The sequence below is a fragment of the Malaclemys terrapin genome, chromosome 7 (genome assembly GCF_027887155.1).
Source record: "Malaclemys terrapin pileata isolate rMalTer1 chromosome 7, rMalTer1.hap1, whole genome shotgun sequence".
Taxonomy (NCBI): domain Eukaryota; kingdom Metazoa; phylum Chordata; order Testudines; family Emydidae; genus Malaclemys; species Malaclemys terrapin.
Window position 1 is genome coordinate 31551997 of NC_071511.1, and position 20021 is coordinate 31572017.

Genomic DNA, 20021 nt, shown 5'->3' on the forward strand with positions numbered 1-20021 from the left:
CCAAGCACCAGCTTGCTCGGCTGGTGCCTGGAGCCGGCCCTGGGCCTGGCACACAGGGTCGCAGTGCTGTTCAGGTTTGGCTGCGTGCCCCCACCTGTTCAGAGTGGGGAGCCAGGTCAAGCTTCACAGGACAGGAGCTGCCACTGCAGGGTGAGTTTTTAGTTTCATTTCATATTATTTCACATTTGCAAAAAACATGGGGCTCTCTATATAGGTACCTACAGGGGGATCCGCAATCTGATAAGAGGCTTTTCCATCTAGCAGACAAAGGTCTAACAAGAGCCAGTGGCTGGAAACTGAAGCTAGACAAATTCAGACTGGAAATAAGGTGCAAATTTCTAACAGCAAAAGGAATTAGCCATTGGAACAACGGCCCAAGGGGTGCGGTGGATTCTCCAGCCCTGGAGATTTTAAATCAAGATCGGATGTTTTTCTAACAGTCAAATACCAGCCAGGGGATAACTCTACTGCCAGGGCCCTAGATTGCCTTAATCCAGCCCTGCAGGCCTCATCATTAGCAGCTACAGCACGGCTGACATGAAGTATTTTCATCAATAACCTTTTGTCACGTGCCACAGAGCTGGTTTTAGAACTGGGGCCTCCTGCCTCTTTGCCCCTTCCCCAAGCCAGGAAGCCATCCCAGTCAATGGCACCAATAGTTCCTTGCACCAGGTTTAACTCCTACTCTGAATACACTTGCCTCAGTATCCTGGGTTTCCCTCACCTGTTCTCTTGGTTCTTTTTGGCTCAGGTTTGGCCGCAGGTCTCCCTTGATCTGGTGCTACTTGCAGATGGCTGTCACGGGCACCAGCACTGCCTTCTCGCTCAGCTTCACTGCCTACTGCATCTTCCGTTTTCTGACCGGAATGGCCTTCTCGGGCATTGTGATGAACAGTGTCTCTCTGTGTAAGTGTGTCTGGCACCTGCCATCCCAGACACAAGATGAGCTGGTTACTGGGGATGGATCGAGGTGCCTTGTTCCTGCTGCTGATAAATTACTCTGTGGTGGGAGCACAGAGAGACCAGAAGAAGGACATCCCACCCATGCGGTGTGTGCAAGGTCTCAGCACCAAAAATCAGAAGCTAGATTTTCCAAAAGTCCTAGGTCCCATTCCAACCTGGATTTACCAAAGCACTCAGCAGCTCCCTTTGGGACACTGATTGCTACAGCTGACAAAGATCTGAGCACGTTATTTAGAAGGTATTTTGGACCTTGAAATCTGGGCCTGTCCTCTTCTGAGAATGTGGTACCTAAACGAGAACTGAGTTCTCTGGAACAATCGCACCTCCATGTGCTTCTGCAGTGCCAGAGCACAGGAGATGCCACCAAACACGGCAGCTTCCAATAGCATGCAGGTCCCCGTAGTGAGGCCGCTTGGTTCCCAGCCATCCCGGAGGGGGATGAGCCCCGGCCGAACCCCTACAGTCCCCAAGAATGGAAGGGAAACTATTTAGAGTGGAGTGCCATCATCAGATGATGATTCACAACAGAACAGAGATTCCACAATACATCTTCTACAGAACAGGCACAGGCCATGTGCATCAGCCAGGAGCTACAGAATGCCCTCCTCATCTGGCCAGTCCTCGGGTGGGCCGCAAACTCATTGAGGGGAGGGATAGCTCAGTGGTTTGAGCATTGTCCTGTTAAACGCAGGGTTGTGAGTTCAATTCTTGAGGGGGCCAGTTAGGGAACTGGGGTAAAAATCTGTCTGGGGATTGGTCCTGCTTTGAGCAGGGGGTTGGACTAGATGACCTCCTGAGGTCCCTTCCAACCCTGATATTCTAAGATTCTATTACTAGAAAGTCCCTTGCACTATTCAATGTATACAGGTCCATTAGGAACTGAAGGACCCAGGGGCAGTTGGGTATCAGAGGCTAATGGGACTCAGACTATTCAATTACGTAACAGCTGTGTATTGTGGCTGATGTACTTCAGGGTGCATAAGTGTGCCATTGTGGGGTGTTAGAGCTGCTGTAACCCTGCAGGGTACAGTACTGCTTGTTGCCACCAGGGGGCTGGAGTTGCTGCAGGGCGCAGTACTGGCTGCTGCCATGGGGAGGAGGAATGGAGCACCTCCAGCAGGGTGCAGTACCATCTACTACCACTAGGTGGGATGCAACTAGCAGGGGAAGGAGGCATGGATCGGGGAATGCAGGTTCTGGGGAGCTATTTCATCTCAGCCTCAAAGAGCCAGGGGAAGGCTGTTTGTACATGTTCCTGCTGCTTCCACTCGTGCTTGTTCTCACCACTGGAGGTCATCAGTCCAAGGACAGCGAGATTATTTTCCCTTTGAGTGTGTCTCTCCCCAGCTGTGGAATGGACACCCACCCGCACACGGGCCATTGTGGGCACCATGTTTGGATACTGCATCACAATCGGGCAGTTCATTCTGGCTGCGCTGGCTTACGCCATCCCCAATTGGCGCTGGCTGCAGCTTGTGGTGTCTTTGCCCTATTTCATCAGCTTCATCTACTCCTGGTAGGTTAGCTCACCCTTATCCTTTCTGATCCATTCCCCTTCCATCCTGCTTTTCTCACTAGATGCAGGAATGAAACAAATTTTAAGCAAGTAGAATAAACAAATCCCTTATCCTAGTTCTCATAATCTTGCGTCTCAATTACTGCAACATTCTCTTCTCCGGCCTTGGCAAATGCAATCTTGCTCCACTTACATCCATTCAAAACACTTCTGCAAAGATCATTCCCCTGTCTCATCGCTTTGTCCATGTCACCTCTCTCTTTGCAGCCCTCCACTGTCTCCCCGTTCTTCATCACATCATACATGAACTACTCATCTTCATTTCAAAGCCGTTCACGCCCTACTGCACCATACCTATCCCATCCGTCATTCACTAGCACAATGCCGACTCCCAACTCCGATTGGCCCATGATGCCTGCCTCCATTGCCCGCTTGCTAAATTTTCAAGCAAGCACCTTTGTGCATTCTATCATGCTGCCCCTCATACCTGGGAGGAGTTCCCCAGTAAACATCAGCTAAGATACCTCGTTGTCCTTCTTCTAACTCTCTCTTGCTGTGTGCTTACAAAAAAACCTGACGACAGTTAGGCTGCTCGTGTGCAGAGACCATTGCCTATCATGCTGACCAATATTGTCTCACTGTTTCCTTGTGCTCTTCTCTCTGTATCCACCTTTTGTTGCTTGTCTTGTCCTTAGATTATAAGCTCTATGGGGCAGCGACTGTCTTTTTGTTCAGCTCCTGGGACAATGGGGTTCTGCCCCATGACTGGGTCTTCAGGGCATTACGGTAATGCAAATAATGAACACAGCTTTCATAGTTCTTTGGAGTTTCAAACCTGGAATTGTTTCAGCAAACCAGGGAAATGGCAAGACTAAGAGGATAACATATGAATAGACAGAGTTGAAGATTTGATGTCTTAAGATTGTTTTCCAAGAAAAATGGTTTTCCCCCGCAAAATTCCTTCAAAAATTTGCAATGAAAGCAAACATTTTATTTTAGTTTTCAGGATTCGGAGGGGGGGGGGCGGGTTTGCTGAAAAATAACCATTTCTTTCTAACTTTGTTAATTTTTTGACACAATAAAAATTTTTATTTCAATGTTTTGGAGCCATTTGTTTCCACTTTCCCCCATTTTCCAGTGGAAAAATGAAAGCAAAAGGAAATAAAAGAGAGGAAATAAATAACCCTCCCAAAATGGAAACAAAATGAAAACTTTTGTTCTGTTGAAAAAAATTTAAAATATTGTGAAAAATTTCCAGTGAAACCAAAGAGGGCTCTACTCCACCCATAATGTCACCGCTAGGTAATATGAGGAACTGACCTATCATGGGTATTTATCTGGCACCCATCACCATAGTATCTAGGAACATCACAGTGTTTAATATATTTATCCTCACAGCTAGAGATGGCTGGCAACAAACATGAGAGTCTTTGAGACTTTGAAAATTTTTTCCCATCCTGAATCTGGCCAAAAGTCAAAACCAGGAAAACTTTTGTGAATTGATCATCTGAAAAAATATTCCGGTTGGGTCAGTTGAAATGTTTCCTTTTGATAATTTTGAAATTTTTCTTTTTGATCTGGAGCTTGTTTATGTTTTACCCTTTTTTTTTTAGTGTAAATGATCGAAAATTTTGAAACAAAATTTTTGAAACTTTAAATTTTGACAAAGGACAAATTTTGAAACATTCTTTTTTAAATCAAGAGATTCATTGAAACCGACCTTTCTCTGCAAACAGTTTCAGTTTGAACAAACCCGCATTTTTAAATGGAAAAATATTTCAGCTGAAAAGTGCCGACCAGCTGTAACCACAACACCCTTCTGAGGGAGAGCAGTGCTATTCTCCTATTGTACAGAAGAGGGGATTCAGACACAGACAGACTAAGTGACTAGCAACGGACACACAAGAAGTCTGCAGGGGAGCAGGGAATTGAAGTCAGGTCTTGGCTATCACCATCCTTCCTTCCTGATGCATGGCAAGGTGCAATACCACCTGCTGCCACTGGGCAGTCTCCTGGTGGGAATGGAGCTTAAGGTTGCAGTAACACTTGGCTGTCACCAGGGGGCTCCAGGTAGCAGGGGGGAGGAGATAGACCAGAGAATGCAGGTTCCACTAAGGCTGTTCCACAACATGCTCCCTGCTGCCTCTGTCACTGCTTGTGCCCTGCACTGGCTTTGGGCACTGCCCCTAGTGTGGAAGAACAGCACCGTGCTCCAGTGGGGCTGATCGCAGTTCAACAAGAGCAATGCACATGTTCTGTGCAGGTGTGTTTTCATATCTTCTGCTTCCCAGGTGGTTCGCTGAGTCCGCCCGCTGGCTGGTAATAGCCGGCAGACCTGATGAGGCAGTGAAGCAGCTCCAGAGAGTGGCCAGGATAAACCGGAAGAAGGAAGAAGTAAGACTAGATCTCAGAGAGGCTGAGAGCTCCCACCAACTCCAGCGGCCGATATAGACATGCGAGACAAGCAGATATAAATCAGCCTGGTTGCACTCATGTCATGGGGACTCTGCACATGTACACGAGTGGCGCAACTGGCTTTAGTGTTCCCTGAGCAATAGAATTCTCACCATGGTCTGACTTCTTTCTCGTACAATGGGATTCCCATACGTACAAGGTATCTTCTATCAATCTCTCTACCTATAGTCGTACATACATAACCACTTATCCAGCCATCTATATATCCATCTCTAAAAATAAACACCTATCTTTTATAAACATATACTCATACACATAATCTCTCTATTCATCTCCATCTATCTTTCATCCCCCCCAGACACCTCTCTATCCATCCATCCCCATACAAATGCTTCTATCCATCCAACTATCCATCCATCCCCATGCACACCCTTCTATCTATCCATCGATCCATCCCTTCCTACACGTACACATTATTTTGTCTAGGCTGAGGCCTCCTCTGAAACTAGAATTTTGGCACCACTGGATGATCCGGAATCTCATTCCCTCCCATTCCCCTGCTCTGTTTCCAGGCCTTTCCCACCATGGAGGCCCCATGCCATTACCCAGAATTCTCTTTTCTCCCCAGGTCTTGAGATCCAACATGCAGAAAGAAATAGCCTCTGCAAAGAGCAGCTATACCTTCATCGACCTGGTGCGGACCCCTGTCGTACGCCGGATCTCCTTCTGCCTCTGCTTTGTATGGTTAGTCGGCTCTTGTGCTTGCACAAAGAGGAAGCTGAGACGATGATATGAATCAGCCTGCAGCAAGTAAACCAGGCATGACAATTTGCTGAGGAATGGGGCAAATAATGGATTTTCTGACCCACAGGCAATTCCGAAAATCACTACAAAAAATCATTTTGCCTTGAACAAAAAACCATTTCTTCTTAATTTTTGACTAATCAAAAAGTTGAAAAAAATCAAGTGAAACATTTTGTTTTGATTTCAAATATTTTAAGATTTTTTTAAAATAAAATTAAAGAAATGTTTGAGACAAACATTCATTTTGAACCAAAACTGAAAACATTTAGATTTTGTTTTCTTTTAGTTTTGTGGGGCTTTTTTTTTTTTTTATCTGAAACAATTCAGCAAAAGGGACATGAATTCCCTAAGCATTTTGATGTCATTGAGTCTGCATTTTGTGCTGGAAAAGGTTTTAGATGAAAAATTTTGCTCAGCTCTACTAATCCCCACTGACGCTCCACTTCATCCCATGGCATGTCAGTGACATTCAATTTCACCTTGATTGAATATCCCACTAGATCAAAATTCAGTATGTTATAGCTAGACTTTGGTAAATTCCACCTGGGAGACAGCATGTAGAGAAAACCCATCAGGAGGTGCTTCTACCCAGAAGCAGGAATAGGACACAGGAGTCCTGGCTCCTATAGTCACCTATTCCTATTACTAGGACACATTCCATGTGCAGAGCTGGGAAAAGAACCCAGGAATCCTTGGTGCCTAGTGTGTCCTGTTCCAGTTATTGGCCCCCATTCCTCTCTGAGAGTTAATAACAGAGCAAAGTCCCCTCTTGCTCTAACCACTAGGCCCCACTCTTCTTCCAAAGCTGGAAATAGAACCCGGGAGTCCTGGCTCCCAGCTGCTCCGGAGTTTAACTCACTAGACCCTAATCCCTTCTCACAGCCATGAACAGAACACAGTGCAGTCTACCCACTAGACTACACTGCCACTCAAAGCAGTGAAGAGAACCCAGGGGTCCTGACTCCAACCACTAAACACACTTCCAGGGCCTATTGCTGAAAGGGAACATCTTGTAACAAGTAAACCAATCATAAGGACTGTCTATGCATCAATACCTGTCTGTTTCATCCCAGGTTCTCCACCAGCTTTGCCTATTATGGGTTGGCCATGGACCTGCAGAATTTTGGTGTCAATATCTTCTTGATCCAGCTGGTCTTTGGATCTGTCGATTTCCCAGCGAAGTTCATCTCAGTCCTCACAATGAGCTTCGTCGGGCGCCGGTTCACACAGGCCTTGACCCTCATCCTGGCTGGACTCTCTATCCTAGCCAACATCTTTGTCCCACAAGGTGGTTACTTGGTGTCCTGGATTTTCAGGGTTCGATCCGGAAGTGTTCAAGCCTTTGTCTTACCATAGGTCCAAAGCCTGGCTGATATGGTCAGCTGCAGGGGAGGAAGAAGAGCCAGGAGAGCTGATCCATAAGGGCTAATGGGGCTCAAGCCCACGGATATGTCACAGCTGTGTTCTGTGGCTGAGGTACTGCAGAACCACCTGCTGCTGCCAAGGATTGAAGCAGCTGACACGTGTTTACAACACCAGTTGCCCATGGCACTTCTCCATGAAGCAACCTGAGAGACATATTCAGCCTGATCCAGGCTGGCCTGTTGCAAGATGGTTGCAAAGTGGATGAGCCGCTGTCTGGGAGGGGTGACAGACCCAGTTTCACAAACAAAGCTGGGTAGATGGTTATTAGTATTTGATCATTGGGCGAGGTGCTGCACAGACCCCAGATGACATCAGGGCCCCATTGTGCCGAGCACTGGACAGACCTAAAGGGAGAGACAGGCCCTGCCCCAAAGAGCTCACAATCTAAATAGACAACACAGAAAGGACTATCACTCTTATTTCTAGATGGCAAACCGAGGCACAGATCCTCAGCTGGTGTCAATTAGCCCAGCTCCATTGATTTCTTGCCCCTTTTGGTTTTAATGGAGCAGCTGGGGATTTAGCTCCATTGATTCCAGTGCAGCTATGCTGATTTATATCAGCTGGGGATCTGGCCCCATCAGCACCAGGGGCTGGGGATACATCCCACTGACTCCTGATCCTTCTTGAGCATTTCAGCCTTTTTCCACTTGCTTACCCCTCCTCCATTGTGTGCTTCTCTCAAGATCTGAAGACCCTGCGCACCGTTCTGGCTGTCGTTGGAAAAGGCTGTCTTGCAGCCTCCTTTAACTGTGTCGTCCTCTACACGAGTGAGCTGTGCCCCACAGTGATTAGGTATGTAGAAAAAACTCAGAGGGTGCAGTTCAAATTTCACATGCAGCCCCGTGGAACAGCAAAAGACCAAAGCCAAGTGACTAGTGATTAGAGTTGGGCGGGAATTTTTCATCTAAATGTATTTTTCTGACAGAAAAACTATTTCATCAAAGCCCAAGCTTTTCACGGGAAAGTGTTGATTAGAAAAAATGCGGGGGTGGGGGGGAGGTTGGAAATTACATTTCCAAAATGAAAATTTCAGTTTTTTCTGTTTGGAAACAACTTTGTGTTTTGGAATGTGTATTAAAAAACAACAACCCTTTTTTGTACAAATTTATAATGGTCGAAATCAAAGGGTATGTCTACACTACGAAATTAGTTCGAATTTATAGAAGCCGGTTTTATTGAAATCGGTTGTATACAGCCGATTGTGTATGTCCACACAATAAAATGCTCTAGGTGCTCTAGTCGGCAGACCGCGTCCACAGTACGAGGCTAGCGTCGACTTCCGGAGCATTGCACTATGGGTAGCTATCCCACAGTTCCCGCAGTCTCCGCCGCCCCTTGGAATTCTGGGTTGAGATCCCAATGCCCGGATGATGCAAAACAGTGTCGCGGGCGGTTCTGGGTACATGTCGTCAGGCCCCTCCCTCCCCCGTCACAGCAACGGCAGACAATAGATTCGCGCCTTTTTACCTGGGTTACCTGGGTTACCTGTGCAGACAACATGGAGCCCGCTCAGCACAGCTGAGCTCACCGTCACCATATGTCCTCTTGGTGCCGGCAGACGTGGCACTGCATTGCTACACAGCAGCAGCTGCTAACTGCCTTTTGGCGGTAGACGGTGCAGTAGACTGGTAGCCTTCATCGGCGATCTGGGTGCTGGCAGCCGTGGGGCTTGCCTTTTGGCAGTAAATGGTGTATTATGACTGTTAGCCGGCCTATTACAAGTCGGGTCATCGCACATTAGCAGAGTCTTCCCTGAGCAGCAGCTCGTGCAATAGGCCTGAAGACCATCGTCATACACCGCCCCGTATTTGCTGCCAAGCACCCAGAAAGATGCCGAGGGCTATCAGTCACGCTGCACCGTCGTCTTAAGATGTAAAAAATAGATTTTCTCTGTATTCATTTGCTTCCCCCTCCCTCCGTCAAATCAACGGCCTGCTAAACCCAGGGTTTTCAGTTTAATCTTTGGGGGGGACCAGTCTGTGACAGTTGTTTGTGTCTCTCCCTGATGCACAGCCACCGTTCTTTATTTTAATTCCCTGTGCCTGTACGCCATGTCGTCACTCGGCCCCCCTCCCTCCTTCCCCTAGGCCATCAGATACTACGTTTGCGCCACAGCTCGAGCCGAGAAGCGGTTCGCGCCTTTTCTTTGAATTCTGGGTTGAGATCCCAATGCCCGGATGATGCAAAACAGTGTCGCGGGCGGTTCTGGGTACATGTCGTCAGGCCCCTCCCTCCCCCGTCACAGCAACGGCAGACAATAGATTCGCGCCTTTTTACCTGGGTTACCTGGGTTACCTGTGCAGACAACATGGAGCCCGCTCAGCACAGCTGAGCTCACCGTCACCATATGTCCTCTGGGTGCCGGCAGACGTGGGACTGCATTGCTACACAGCAGCAGCTGCTAACTGCCTTTTGGCGGTAGACAGTGTAGCATGAGTGATAGCCGTGGGGCTGGCAGCCGTAGGGCTGCATTGCACCAGCCCCTTCCAGGCGATGGTATATTATGACTGGTACCCGTCGTCGTCGTACTGGAGTGGCTGTCAATCATGGCCACCTGGGCAGACATGCTACTGTCTCGATGATGACGGTTACCAGTCATAATATACTATTTTCTGCCAATTGCCCAATATTGTCTGCTAAGCACCCAGAAGAGGCCGAGGGCGATGCTGGGTGCTGGCGGACATGGGGCTGGCAGACGTGGGGCTGCATTGCTACACAGCAGCAGCCCCTTGCCTTTTGGCAGATGATGGTATATTATGATTGGTACCCATCGTCATCATACTGGTATGGCTGTCACTCATGCTGCAGCGTCAGCTGCCACCTTAAGATGTAAAAAATAGATTTGTTCTGTATTCATTTGCTTCCCCTTCCTCCGTGAAATCAACGGCCTGCTAAGCCCAGGGTTTCCAGTTTAATCTTTGGGGGGACCATTCTGTGTGACAGTTGTTTGTGTTTCTCCCTGTTCCTGTACCTGTACGCCATGTCGTCACTCGGCCCTCCCTCCCGCCCTCCTTCTCCTGGTCCATCAGATACTACTTTCGCGCCTTTTTTCTGACCAGGCGCCATAGCTAGCACTGGGATCATGGAGCCCGCTCAGATCAGCGCGGCAATTATGAGCACTATGAACACCACGCGCATTGTCCTGGAGTATATGCAGAGCCAGAACATGCCAAGGCGAAACCCGGACCAGGCGAGGAGGCGATTGCAGCGCGGCGACGAGAGTGATGAGGAAATTGACATGGACATAGACCTCTCACAAGGCACAGGCCCCAGCAATGTGGAAATCATGGTGTCACTGGGGCAGGTTGATACCGTGGAACGCCGATTCTGGGCCCGGGAAACAAGCACAGACTGGTGGGATCGCATCGTGCTGCAGGTATGGGACGATTCCCAGTGGCTGCGAAACTTTCGCATGCGTAAGGCCACTTTCATGGAACTTTGTGACTTGCTTTCCCCTGCCCTGAAGCGCCAGAATACCAAGATGAGAGCAGCCCTCACAGTTGAGAAGCGAGTGGCGATAGCCCTGTGGAAGCTTGCAACGCCAGACAGCTACCGGTCAGTCGGGAATCAATTTGGAGTGGGCAAATCTACGGTGGGGGCTGCTGTGATCCAATTTGCCAGGGCAATGAAAGACCTGGTGATAGCAAGGGTAGTGACTGTGGGCAACGTGCAGTCAATAGTGGATGGTTTTGCTGAAATGGGATTCCCAAACTGTGGCGGGGCCATAGACGGAACCCATATCCCTATCTTGTCACCGGAGCACCAAGCCACCGACTACGTAAACCGCAAGGGGTACTTTTCAATGCTGCTGCAAGCCCTGGTGGATCACAAGGGACGTTTCACCAACATCAACGTGGGATGGCCGGGAAAGGTACATGATGCTCGCGTCTTCAGGAACTCTGCTCTGTTTCGAAAGCTGGAGGAAGGGACTTTCTTCCCGGACCAGAAAGTGACCATTGGGGATGTTGAAATGCCTATCGTGATCCTTGGGGACCCAGCCTACCCCTTAATGCCATGGCTCATGAAGCCGTACACAGGCAGCCTGGACAGGAGTCAGGACCTGTTCAACTACAGGCTGAGCAAGTGCCGAATGGTGGTGGAATGTGCATTTGGACGTTTAAAAGCGCGCTGGCACAGCTTACTGACTCGCTCAGACCTCAGCGAAAAGAATATCCCTATTGTTATTGCTGCTTGCTGTGCGCTCCACAATATCTGTGAGAGTAAGGGGGAGACCTTTATGGCGGGGTGGGAGGTTGAGGCAACTCGCCTGGCCGCTGATTACGCGCAGCCAGACACCAGGGCGGTTAGAGGAGCACAGCAGGGCGCGGTGCGCATCAGAGAAGCTTTGAAAACGAGTTTTGTGACTGGCCAGGCTACTGTGTGAAACTTCTGTTTGTTTCTCCTTGATGAACCCTCCAACCCCCCCCCCGACCCCGTTCACTCTACTTCCCTGTAAACCAACCACCCCACCTCACCCTCCCCTCCCCCTTGCAGAGGCAATAAAGTCATTGTTTTTTCACATTCATGCATTCTTTATTAGTTCCTTACAGAGGTAGGGGGATAATTGCCAAGGTAGCCTGGGATGGGTGGGGGAGGAGGGATGGAAAAGGACAGACTGCATTTTAAAACTTTAACTCTTATTGAAGGCCAGCCTTCTGATGCTTTGGCGATCATCTGGGGTGGAGTGACTGGGTGGACGGAGGCCCCCCCACCGTGTTCTTGGGTGTCTGGGTGAGGAGGCTATGGAACTTGGGGAGGAGGGCTGTTGGTTACACAGGGGCTGTAGCGGCGGTCTCTGCTCCTGCTGCCTTTCCTGCAACTCAACCATACGCTCGAGCATATCACTTTGATGCTCCAGCAGACGGAGCATTGCCTCTTGCCGTCTGTCTGCAAGCTGACGCCACCTATCGTCTTCAGCCCGCCACTTGCTCTGTTCTTCCCGCGATTCAGCCCGCCACCTCTCCTCTCGTTCATATTGGGCTTTTCTCATCTCCGTCATTGACTGCCTCCACGCATTCTGCTGTGCTCTATCAGCCTGGGCGGACATCTGCAGCTCCGTGAACATCTCGTCCCTCGTCTTACGTTTTCTCTTTCTAATGTTCACGAGCCTCTGCGAAGGAGAAACATTTGCAGCTGGTGGAGGAGAAGGGAGAGGTGGTTAAAAAAGACACATTTTAGGGAACAATGGGTACACTCTTTCATTACAAGGTCGCATATTTCGGCTTGCAGGCAGCCATCGTAGGCCACAGTGTTTTGGCTTTTTTAACCTTCTTAACATGCGGGAAAGGTTGCAAACAGCAGCGCATTTCCCATATCAAGGATGAATTGGGTTGTCCATTTAAAATGGGGTTTCAATGTAAAAGGAGGGGGCTGCGGTTTCCCGGTTAACATGCGGCACAAACACAAGTAAACCACACCCCCCCCACACACACACACGATTCTCTGGGATGATCACTTCACCCCTCCCCCCCACCGCGTGGTTAACAGCGGGGAACATTTCTGGTCAGAAGAGCAGGAACGGGCGCCTCTGAATGTCCCCCTTAATAAAATCACCCCATTTCAACCAGGAGAGCTTTCTGGAGATGTCCCTGGAGGATTTCCGCTCCATCCCCATACACGTTAACAGACTTGCTTGCTTTTTTTTTGTAATGTTTACAAATATTTACAAAGTTACACTCACCAGAGGTCTCCTGTGTGCCCTGAGGGTCTTGGGTGAGTTCGGGGGGTTACTGGTTCCAGGTCCAGGGTCACAAACATATCCTGGCTGTTGGGGAAACCGGTTTCTCCGCTTCCTTGCTGCTGTGAGCTACCTACAGTACCTCCATCGTCATCTTCCTCGTTCCCCGAACCGTCTTCCCTGTGTGTTTCTCCAGTGAGAGAGTCATAGCACACGATTGGGGTAGTGGTGGCTGCACCCCCTAGGATCGCATGCAGCTCCGCGTAGTAGCGGCAAGTTTGCGGCGCTGCCCCGGACCTTCCGTTTGCTTCTCTGGCTTTGTGGTAGGCTTGCCTTAGCGCCTTAATTTTCACGCGGCACTGCTGTGTGTCCCTGTTATGGCCTCGGTCCTTCATGGCCTTGGAGATCTTTTCTAATACTTTTCCATTTCTTTTACTGCTACGGAGTTCAGCTATCACTGCTTCATCTCCCCATATGGCGAGCAGATCTCGTACCTCCCGTTTGGTCCATGCTGGAGCTCTTTTGCGATCCTGGGAGGACTCCATGACGGTTACCTGTGCTGATGAGCTCTGCGTGGTCACCTGTGCTCTCCACGCTGGGCAAACAGGAAATGAAATTCAAACCTTCGCGGGTCTTTTCCTGTCTACCTGGTCAGTGCATCTGAGTTGAGAGCGCTGTCCAGAGCGGTCACAATGAAGCACTGTGGGATAGCTCCCGGAGGCCAATAACATCGAATTCCGTCCACACTACCCCAATTCCGACCCGCAAAGGCCGGTTTTATCGCTAATCCCCTCGTCGGAGGTGGTGTAAAGAAACCGGTTTAAAGGGCCCTTTAATTCGAAAGAAAGGGCCTCGTTGTGTGGACGTGTCCAGGCTTAATTCGGTTTAACGCTGCTAAAGTCGACCTAAACCCGTAGTGTAGACCAGGCCAAAATGAAATGATGTGAGTTACCCAAACCAAGATTTTTTTTATACTGTTGAATTCACAAAAATTTTTGAAATGTCAATAGTTCCTCCTGATTCAGAATGGGGAAAATGTTTGAAATCTCAAAATGTATCATGGGACACGGGGGATATGATTGCTCTCTTTAAATATATCAGAGGGATAAATACCAGGGAGGGAGAGGAATTATTTCAGCTCAGTACTAATGTGGACACGAGAACGAATGGATATAAACTGGCTGTGGGGAAGTTTAGGCTTGAAATTAGACGAAGGTTTCTAACCGTCAGAGGGGTGAAATATTGGAACAGCCTTCCGAGGGAAACAGTGAGGGCGAAGGACCTGTCTGGCTTTAAGATTAAGCTAGATAAGTTTATGGAGGGAATGGTTTAATGGGATAATGTGATTTTAGTCAAATCAACAGCGTGCCATCGCTGGTAAATAGTATCAATGGCCAATGAGGGTCTGGCTGGAGAATCTTGCCTACATGCTCGGGGTTCTACTGATCGCCATATTTGGGGTCGGGAAGGAATTTTCCTCCAGGGTAGATTGGCAGAGGCCCTGGAGGTTTTTCGCCTTCCTCCGCAGCATGGGGCGGGGGTCGCTAGTTGGAGGATTCTCTGCGACTTGAAGTCTTTAAATCACAGAATTTGGGGACTTCAACAGCAGAGTCAAGGGAAAGGGGTTGGGTCAGCTTTTGTGGCCTGCATCATGCAGGGGGTCAGACTAGATGATCATAATGGTCCCTTCTGACCTGAAAGTCTATGAGTCTATGACAGGAAAACAATTTCCTGACCAGCTCTACTAGTGATTTTGGGCACTTCAGGGGATGCCCACCTTAGGACACCGCAACTGGGCCTGATTCTCTGCAATTGCTGAGGATGTGCCATCTGAAAAGTGAGGGCCCTCTTAGGCATCTCAGTCTAGCCACCCAAAATTGCCCGTCTAGGAACTAGGAATTGCCACATCAGATCAAAGATCTAGCTAGCCCAGTCCCAGCTGCAAGAAATCCTGCACTTGTGTGGTAACCTGCCCCCAAGAAAGATCCCATTTATGAAATTAGCACCTAGAGACCACACTATGGTGCCAACTGCTGCACAGACCCTGACTGAGATCAGGTCCCCATTGTACCAGGCACTCCACAGATCCCGAGTGAGATCAGGGCCCCCCATTGTAGAAGGCACTGCACAGACCCAACTTGAGATTAGGGCCCCATTGTGCCAGGTGCTGCCCAGATACATAGTGACAGCAGTCTCTGCTCTTCACAATCATAATAGACAAGACAGACTGAGGGTGCGAGGAGAAAGAGATGAACGGAGACAGGAAGTGACTTGCCCAAGGTTACGCAGTGGGTCAATGGCAGAGCGAGGAAAAGAACCCAGATGTCCTGATTCCCTAGTCACTCTACTAGTCCACAGGGCCTGGCTGAGAGGTACTGCTTGGCTTATTGCCTGTGAGCTCCTTAGCCCAGATTTTTCTCATCATTGTGGCTTATGCGAATAGCTCTGTTTGTTATGATTTCAAATTCACAGGCAGACCGGCTTGGGTTTGAGCAACACCATGGCGCGCCTGGGCAGTATCATTGCCCCATTGGTGAAGATGTTGGAAGAATACATTTCCTTCCTGCCACTGATCATTTATGGTGCTGCCCCAATCATCTCTGGCATTGCAGCGACCTTCCTGCCCGAGACACTCAATGTGCTATTGCCTGATACCATAGAGGAGGTGGAGACACGGTTAGTAGAATCTACTGGGACACAAGAACAGTAGCCATGATGCACCTTGTGGGGGCTTTGTGATATAGACATGGGTCCACTGAGAGAGAGAGAGCACAAACAAGAAATGATATGCATGATTAGATAGAGAAGAACGGCCATACGGGTCAGACCAAAGGTCCATCAAGCCCAGTATCCTGTCCTCTGACAGTGGCCAATGGCAGGTGCCCCAAAGGGAATGAACAGACAGGTTATCAAGTGATCCATGCCCTGTCACCCAATCCCAGCTTCTGGCAAACACAGGCTAGGGACACCATTCTTGCCCATCCTGGCTAATAGCCATTGATAGACCTATCTTCCATGAATCTATCTAGCTCCCTTTTAAACCCTGTTATAGTATTGCCCTTCACAACACACTCAGGCAAGGAGTTCCAGAGGTTGACAGTGCATTGTGTGAAAAAATACTTTCTTGTGTTTGTTTTAAACCTACTACCTATTAATTTCATTTGGTGGCCCCTTGTTATTTACTCCTTCTCATAATACAAGAACAATTCCTTATTTATTTTCTCTATACGACTCCTGATTTTGTAGACCTCTATCATATCCCCCCTTAGTGTTGCCTCTTTTCCAAGCTGAAAAGTCCCAGTCTTATTAATCTCTCCTCATATGGAAGCCGTTCTATACCCCTAATCATTTTTGTTGCCCTTTTTTGAACTTTTTCCAATTCCAATATATCTTTTTTGAGATGGGGCGACCACATCTGGATGCAGTATTCAAGGTGGGGCATACCATTCATTTATATAGAGGCAATATGATATTTTCTGTCTTATTATCTATCCCTTTCTTGATGATTCCCAACATTCTGTTCGCTCTTTTGAATGCCACTGCACATTGAGTGGATGATTTCAGAGCACTATCCACAAGGACTCCAAGATCACTTTCTTGAGTGGTAACAACTAATTTAGACCCTATCTTTGTATATGTACAGTTAGGATTATGTTTTACAATGTGCATTACTTTGCATTTAATCTACATTAAATTTCATTTGCCATTTTCTTGCCCAGTTACCCAGTTTTGTGCAATCCTTTTGTAGCTCTTCACAGTCTGCCTGGGATTTAACTATCTTGAGTAGTTTTGTATCATCTGCAAATTTTGCCCCCTCACTGTTTACCCCTTTTTCCAGATTGTTTATGAATATGTTAAATAGGACTGATCCTAGAACAGATCCCTGGGAACCCCACTATTTACCTCTCTCCATTCTGAAAACTGACCATTTATTCCTACCCTTTGTTTCCTATCTTTTAACCAGTTACCAATCCATGAGAGGACCTTCTCTCTTATCCCAGGACTGCTTATTTTGCTTTAGAGCCTGTGGTGAGGGATCTTGTCAAAGGCTTTCTGAAAATCTAAATACACTATATCCGCTGGATCTCCTTTGTCCGCATGCTTGTTGACCCCTCAACGAATTCTAGTAGATTGGTGAGGCATGATTTCCCTTTACAAAAACCATGTTGACTATTTCCCAACAAATTATGTTCATCTATGTGTCTGACAATTTTATTCTTTACGATAGTTTCAGCCAATTTGCCCAGAACTGAAGTGAGGCTTATCAGCCTGTGGTTGCCAGGGTCACCTCTGGAGCCCTTTTTAAAAATTGGCATCACATTAGCTAACCTCCAGTCATTTGGACAGATAGATAGATAATCTGATCCCATTGACTCCAGTGTAGCTACGGCTGATTTACACCAGGTGGGATCTGGCCCCATTAGCTCCAAGCATGTTTTAAGCCAAGTACATCTCTTTATGCTTGTATAAATGTTAATATTTACTGATATTCTTTTTCATTGAGACCCAGGCATGTGAGAGATGAAGAACAACAAATGAAGATCCTTCTGAAACCCACCATGCCAGACCCAGCCAAGGGAGCCAGTTAAGGAAAGAAAAACAAGTAACTGTTGTAGGGTCTATGGGTACAATTTTCAAAAGTGCCTAAGTGCCTTAGGAGCCTACGTTCCATTTTCACCAGTGACTTAGCCACTCCCATAAGAGATAAGTGCCTCATCTACCCGAGCACGTCTGAAAATCCCACTGGGCACTTATCGGAATCTCTTGGCACCTAAATACCTTTGAAAATATGGCTCCCAATCACTTTTGAAAGTGGGGGCTTAGGCACTTTTGAACACTCCCCCCCATCTCTTTTTCTGTTTTAATCATGCCAGAAGTAATATGCAGGCATCAGTGACAACTCCATAGGGGTTGAATTTTGCACTTAATGCAGGGAATCAACCTCTTCGAACAGCATGTTGACCTCCAAATCACAGCAGGAATTTATACCACGGGACTTGCTGCTGTGCAAGGTGGGGGACAAGAATCAATTACTCTATGTAGCTCCTCCATGGAGTTCAAAACCCGGTGTTGCACTCTGCTGGGATCCAACATATGGTACCCAAGAGCTCAGCAAATACTTTGGGGCCAGATCCTCAGCACGTGTTAATCCACATAGTTGAGGATTGGCCCAGTACTGCAGGACAGTCACGTGGTGGCAATTCTTAAGGGAATTCTGTAAGAATATGTACAGAAATGGTGGCAGAATATAGGAACTGCTGGACTGATCGCAGCCAAGGTCCATGTAGTCTCTCTGACAGTGGTCAGCAATAGATGCCTTAGAGGAAGGTGTAAGAAATCTGCAGTGGGCAGATATGAAATTTTCACCCCAACATTAAGTCTCATCGTGATCTTGAACAGTCATTGAAGTTGGGGAAAAAATTGATTTTTCAGCTCACTCGCAATTTGGAAAAATCAAGGGGAAAAAAAAAAAACACGTTTTGGCTGAAAATGAAATTGTTCAAAATTTTCAGCAAATCAAAAAGAGTAACAAATGTGTTTAGTTTGAAACATTTTGCTTTGATTGCAAATTGCTTTTAAACTTTTTAGTATTTTTTATTAAAAAACAATTCAAGGAAATTTCTAAACAAAGTTGTTTCAAATCGAAAAATCAAAACATTTAGATTTTTGGGGGATTTTCCTCCCTGAAACGAACAATTCAGCAAAACCAACATGAAATTATGAACCATTGCAGTGTCACCAAATCTGCATTTTTCATCCCAAAACAGTTTTGGTTGAAAAATTTCGCATAGCTTCGCTAGTCACAGATTGGCTTAAGGCCTGAAGCACGAGGTTTATATGCCTTCTAAAACTCTTTGTTGTATGATTGATATTCCTGTTACCCATAGAGATGTCCAGTTCCCCTTTGAATCTTGCTAAGTTGTGGCCTCAAGGTCATCCTCTATCAATGAGTTCCACAGTCTAACACCATCATGTCAGAAAGGATATTTCCTTTGTTCAGTTTTGAAAACAGGGAAGGGAACCCAGGAGTCCTGATTCTCAGCTTCCCCTGCCCTAGCCCACTACATTTTACTTTCCTCAGAGTCGGGAGTCCTGACTTCCAACCGCCCCCAACACAAACACACTCTAACCTCCCCTCCCATTCCATAGCTGGGAATGGAACCCGGGAGTCCTGACTCCGAGCGCCATCTGCTCTAACCATTAGACACTACTCTCCAGCCAGAGCTGGGAACAGAACTCAGAAGTCCTGACCCTCATTCCTGCTGCTCTGACACACTACACTCCATTCCTTCCAGAACTTGTAACCAAAACCAGGAGTCCTGATTCTCAGCCCCTACAGCTCTAACCACTAGACCCTACTCCCCTCACAGAACCGGGAATGGAACCCAAGAATCCTGATGCCTAGTTTGAACCACCAGACCACTCAATTACACCAGTATAAATCATGACTGAAGGGGTGACTACAGCTTGAGCAGTCATACCTGAGCTAGCTTTACTCTCGCTAGCTCAGGTACTAGAGCAATACATCAGCACAGGCTGTACAAGCCTGTCTGGACCCCTGGGTCATTAGTCACAGGGCTAGCCCATGCTGAAACATGGGCTGCTGCAGCTTCACTGTTCTGGGAGCCAAGCTAGCGAGATGAAAACGAGCTGGGGTATGTCTGCTCCAGTTGCAATTGCAGCCTCTGACTGCAGCATAGACAGACCCTAACTCAGCTGCCTTGGTTGGATTTCAGAATGTGTCTCCTTGTCCCCATGCTTTGTGTTAATAAAATGCACATTTTCATGTAAAAAAAAAAAAATCCAGTTAACAGGATCAAAATGTGGCTCATCCCGATCTATGTAGGGTTTAAACTCCACCTAGAACTGGGGCAAAAGCATCTATTTACTGTACAAAGAAAATACCTATGTGAAATGCTGTCGCAAATAAACAGTTTCTGTTGCACTTGGCAGTGGTGTTCTTGAAGGCAGGTTCTGCATTCTTCGGAAGCTAGGCTCAGGGTTCAAGTACAGACGCTGGTTCTGGATACATCCTCAGTCTCTGGGGTGCTGGGGGGAACACAGCCATCCCATACAATCATACTCTGCTCTTCTCTGTGCTCTCAGAGGGCTTTTTGCATATTGCTTAACCAAGCCTCACATCCTTATGGAAGTTAGGTGAATATTATTGTACCTGTGACAGACAGGGTCAGGCCAGATGGCTACAGGAGAGTGTTC

At 47.6% G+C, this 20021-nt stretch overlaps 1 protein-coding gene across 1 annotated transcript in view; it reads left to right on the top strand.

Moving 5' to 3' along the window:
• The window catches only part of LOC128840809 (solute carrier family 22 member 6-A-like), a 29800-nt gene extending 12408 nt beyond the window's left edge, over positions 1-17392 (top strand). Inside the window, exons 4-11 of the mRNA XM_054035242.1 lie at positions 752-906; positions 2311-2479; positions 4771-4894; positions 5523-5638; positions 6772-6986; positions 7810-7918; positions 15276-15479; positions 17308-17392. Of these exons, the coding sequence (XP_053891217.1) occupies positions 752-906; positions 2311-2479; positions 4771-4894; positions 5523-5638; positions 6772-6986; positions 7810-7918; positions 15276-15479; positions 17308-17392 (1177 nt within the window). The remainder of the gene's footprint in view (positions 1-751; positions 907-2310; positions 2480-4770; positions 4895-5522; positions 5639-6771; positions 6987-7809; positions 7919-15275; positions 15480-17307) is intronic.
• The last annotated feature ends 2629 nt before the right edge of the window (positions 17393-20021 follow it).